Source organism: Juglans microcarpa x Juglans regia, chromosome 3D (genome assembly GCF_004785595.1).
Source record: "Juglans microcarpa x Juglans regia isolate MS1-56 chromosome 3D, Jm3101_v1.0, whole genome shotgun sequence".
NCBI lineage: Eukaryota > Viridiplantae > Streptophyta > Magnoliopsida > Fagales > Juglandaceae > Juglans > Juglans microcarpa x Juglans regia.
Window position 1 is genome coordinate 16,328,975 of NC_054598.1, and position 4,607 is coordinate 16,333,581.

At 37.5% G+C, this 4,607-nt stretch overlaps 1 protein-coding gene and 1 long non-coding RNA gene across 3 annotated transcripts; one reads left to right on the plus strand and one right to left on the minus strand.

The window, feature by feature from the left end:
• Positions 1 to 324: 324 nt before the first annotated feature.
• LOC121256204 lies at positions 325 to 763 on the minus strand. Its single transcript, XR_005938936.1, has 3 exons — positions 652 to 763; positions 481 to 568; positions 325 to 393 (listed from the first exon to the last, which is right to left on the minus strand). It is a non-coding gene; the product is annotated as an uncharacterized LOC121256204 (long non-coding RNA).
• Positions 764 to 1,376: 613 nt separating this feature from the next.
• On the plus strand, positions 1,377 to 4,144 carry LOC121254092. Of its 2 annotated transcripts, XM_041154056.1 has the most exons (4): positions 1,377 to 1,641; positions 1,799 to 1,873; positions 2,132 to 2,323; positions 3,703 to 4,144. In XM_041154056.1, the coding sequence occupies exons 1-4, from the start codon at positions 1,639 to 1,641 to the stop codon at positions 3,958 to 3,960; spliced, it is 528 nt and encodes a 175-aa protein (XP_041009990.1). In that variant the 5' UTR covers positions 1,377 to 1,638; the 3' UTR covers positions 3,961 to 4,144. The 2 variants fall into 2 exon arrangements, with proteins under 2 accessions (XP_041009990.1, XP_041009991.1); XM_041154057.1 differs by having other exon boundaries at positions 1,378 to 1,873; positions 2,137 to 2,323.
• The last annotated feature ends 463 nt before the right edge of the window (positions 4,145 to 4,607 follow it).

A 4,607-nucleotide genomic window follows, 5' to 3' on the forward strand; every position in this document is an offset into this window, starting at 1 on the left:
TCAAATTCACGACTTCTAACATCTCAAACAACAACCCAACAAGCACAAACGCCATTTATAGATTCTAACATTCAACGTAACTCGTTTAAAAATTTTCCAACTTCCAAATGTTCATATCACTTATATAATATATTCATAAATGAAATTACTATTCTGAATATCGTACCTAATCGCGTGTGATGACCCCGTAGAGTTAGAGAGCAAAACAACATTGTCTAGGGCGTTGGAAACGTCCTGTGACATAAGGCAGTGATGCTAAATTTAATTAAATCACTGGTTAAAGTATGACCGTGGCTAATATTAGGCAAAACATTACCTTGCAACACTTCGAACAGGGCTGTGCAATGCCACCTTCCACTGGACACGATGGCAGTACTAATCGAGGCGATGAATCTGGAATTTAAAGCATGTGGGAATGCATGAGGGACCAAAAACAACTGAGGATCAGAGAATTCAAAATAAAAGTTTAAAAGGAATCACCTTGCAAAGGTTATCTCCGGTGGTTTAATTTTGTCACAGCCCAATTCTGTTTTTGTCTAAATCATAGAGAAAGAGAGGGAGTCCGTGACTGAGAGGAAATAAAGAGGAAAAAAAAATAGAAGGAAAAATTAAAAGAAACAGAAAGAGCTAGGCAGAGGGAGCGGCGGTTACCGATGTGGCCGTGTGCGCGAAGGGGAGAGTCGGCTATGACACTGACCGTAGGTGGTGCTACACAACGGGGATAAATTCTCTGTGAAGAAGGATTTGTGCGTGAGGATCGGCGTGTGTGAGAGTGAGAACAGAGAGTAAGAGAGAGAGAGAGTTACCGTTGTCCACAAGAGTACGGCGAGAGGTTGACGGTGACACCGAGATTCAGGAAGACCCACGAACTGCAACACACGAAATCTGTAGGAGAGGAAGAGGAAGTGCGCAGGTCTGTTGAGGGGAAAAAAATATGAATGTGAGAAAAAAAACCAACAAAAGGGGAAGAACTGCCAGGTGGGATCGGGGAGAGAGGATTTCAGAGAGAATAGGAGACTAATGAAAAAAGACACATCGGGGTGGGGGAAATTAGAAAGGAAGAAGAGCCTTACCCATACGACGTCGTTTCATTAGGCTGGGCTTCCATCAGGTCTGGGCCACGTGCCTGGGCTTTACATGTGGACTCTTTAATCGGCCTGTACAAACCATAAGCACACGACTTTTAGAAGAGGAGAGAGGACAAAGCTACTATATTTTGGAGAAGACATTCTCTTATAAATACATATAGGTCACTTTATAGCCGATTTCATCGAGACGATCAAACGGCTAGTAAAAGTGCCTAAAGGTTCTGCTTACCGGTTTCTCGTGCGCTCTGCTTTCTCTTTGCTTTCCCTCTCTCTCTACAATGAAGATAGTAAAGTAGAACATGCAGGTCATGCATGCCATTTATCTACGAAATTTCCATCTTCTGCAAAATCAAGAAAAGGTGAAAGAGGGAGTGTGAGATTTTCAACAAAACCGCTACTGTTTTTAAAGCAACAAAGTGAAAGGGAGGGAGGGGGAGGAGGGGAAAGCTCTCCTTCCCAGAGGTGAGAAGGAAAAGAGAGACAGGGACTCGATAAAGGAACTGAAAGGCTTAAGAATAAAGCGCCCAAACAAAATCACAAAAAGAGGAAAATGGTGGGAATCTTTCTCCGCCTCACACTGTGCAGGCGATCTTATAGCGCCACTCCTCCTCCCAACACCAATTTCTACTCCTTTTCATGCTTGCTCTCTTTATCTTTTCGTTTTTTCGCTGTCAGTCCTCGTTCTCTGTCTCCCTCAATCACACATACAGGCAAAGTTGGATTTGTTGTGCTCCTGGCCTGATCTTATGAACCCTTCTATGGGATTATCACGTGGAGATGCTTTCGTAAGTCTCTTGATCCCTCCCTCTAATTTTCACAGAGAGTGTCTGTGTCTTATATATATATATATATATATATATATATATATATATATTGTGGAGTTAGTCCTTTTGTTTCTTTCTCTTTGGGGAATCTAATTTAAATGTAGCTTTCTTATATAGAAAACACAGCTATTTTTTAGTTAAACTTCTATATTAAAAACGAATTTGCCTCCATTTTCATATGTTAAGTTACTTCAGCACTTTTTTTCAACCCGTTTCTAGGATAGAGGGGGAAATGAAGTTCCATTGACAGATGAGGAAACCAGAGAGGCAAGATGCAGGATTGGTACGGGTTGGCACCGTCTTGGGGTTGAAGCTGTAAACATGGAATTCTGGCCTGTAGAACACCCAATGGAACCACCCGATGAAGATCGGCCTGTGAAATGCCCAATGCCTGACTCTTCTGCTCTCAACGTAAGAATTTTGTTTCGTCTGTATCATATATTCAACTTCAATTCAGGATTCATCGTCCAATTTTTTGTTCAATTGATCCTATCTTTAGATTTTGTGCCTTTTATTATTATTATTATTATGTGGATATTGCTTGTTGAAATTGTTCTTTTTATTGCAGTACTTTAGATTAGTTGCTCACCGTCCAACTAGTTCAGTTCTTTAGTATCCTGGCATTCACTTGGGTTTTCAATGGCAGGATTGGGGGATTGAGGACGGGTATTTCAGAAATACTAGTCCAGTTCTTTAGTATCTGGCTCTTGCATTCTTCTTGATGTTTTAGTTATTTCTTGTCAATTATCAAAATCAAAATCAAAATCGATATTCCATAATTTGGAGGAAATACAGGATGGAAAATTCTTTCAGAAAAATATCGCCACTTCTTGAATAAGAGGTTCTTCCTCTTGTATTTTGAATGTTTTCTCATTTTTTTTTTTTTTTATCAAACCACTGAACCAGTCATCAATTTGAAATTTGTTGTTCTGCTTAAAAAGATTTAGGATTTTGAAAACTAAATGGAACAAATGTCACGTTCGGATCACTCTACAATCATATTATAAACTGAACAAATGATAACTTCTTTCATTCTTGCATGTCTCTTTTCACATAGCAGGCTAAATACACCCTTGTTTTTAGGCATACTTTACGCATCTTCAATAGTCTACTATCTTCAATAGATATCTATGATATCTATGGGTAGTGGGATGAGATGGGATGAGTTGAGGTGGTTTTTGAATAGTAGTGAAATTAGATGAGATGAGATGCGGTTTCATCTCACCTCTATATCCAAACGGGCCCTTAATTCTCTTCAATGATGCATTATGTCAACCGAGTTGTGCTAGAGAACAGAAACTAATACAAAAAGAAGTGCATTTTGAGAAACGCAGATTATATCTGAACCCAAGTGATACATGCATATACAAAAGTTTGAGTGGATTCAAAGATTATAATTAATGTCAAGATTTTGAAATCCAGTTTAGATAATTGCACAACAATTGCCTAAACCATGGTTAATGTGGTTTCGGCTGCAGACAGTGTTTCTAAGTATGACTGTGAGACGTTTTGTTTGAGAAGTACCTAATCTCATGGCATTATAAAATGAATTCAATTAAATCTTGTGAAGCTATTTCTTTATTCCAAAAAACCTTAAATCTGTTTGAGCATTTGAAGTACTCTGGTCCTGCAATCAATAGACAAGCAACTTTCTTTAGTGAATTATTGAATGGATCAATACTATTAACTATTTCACAAGCAAAGCAGGATGTTCAAGGAATTTTGATAAATAATGAACTTTTACCACATTGACATTCATGTTAGAATTTTCATTTGGGATTCCTTTGCAGGATGGTGGCATGAATGATAGAAGATTTTCTGAAAGCTTGCGGAAAAGGTCAGAAGCACCAGCTGTGGTAAGCACAGAAGGCGTGGATGGTGCTGATGTATGGCCTCATGTTCGAGCAGTGCGCAAAAGGCAACACAGTACTCTTACCCATGGAGACCAGACCCCTCAGATGAGAATGCAACCTCTGCCCCCAACGCAGAATATTACCATCTTTCAAATGCTGCAGCAGTTTAACGAGTTTGATCATAATAAAGTATAATGAACTATTCGGTCCCAAGCTTTTCTCATTTTGTTCTCATTTAACATTAGGAAGGTGCGAAAAGTTCATCTTGATTACCAAATGGTGTGGCTGATTTAGAACAAGAAAAATCCTTGATACATATAGCAAAGTCTTGTAACGCTATAGCTATTTTTGAATCATAATTTTGTATATTATCATCAAATCTTCTTGTAGTTTATATCATTTCATCTAGACGTAAATATTACATATGGACCTTTATACATTGACGTTGATTAATATAATACGATCGATCTACTTTAAATAACAAGAGTTTTATAATTTGACGGATTACATTAAATCGTGTGAATATATACTCTTTTGCCGAAGATTTCTGTACAGACAAAACAGTTTTTTTCCTAATATGGCAAGCCCAAGTTAATTGGAAAATGCTAGTATTTCCTCTACGAGCTCTCGTTGGGATTTTTTTTTTAACTTAATAATTAAGAAAGTATTTTTTAATGATGTTGTGATTTAAAAAAATAAATAAATTAAAGAGTGTTAAAAAAATAATTGTAAAAAAAAAAAAAAAAAAAAAAAAAAAAAAAAAAAAAGCAAAAACAAAACACATAAAATGCACTAACGGAAGTCCCCGGGCCCATGTCAATTAGATACAAATGACCTATTTG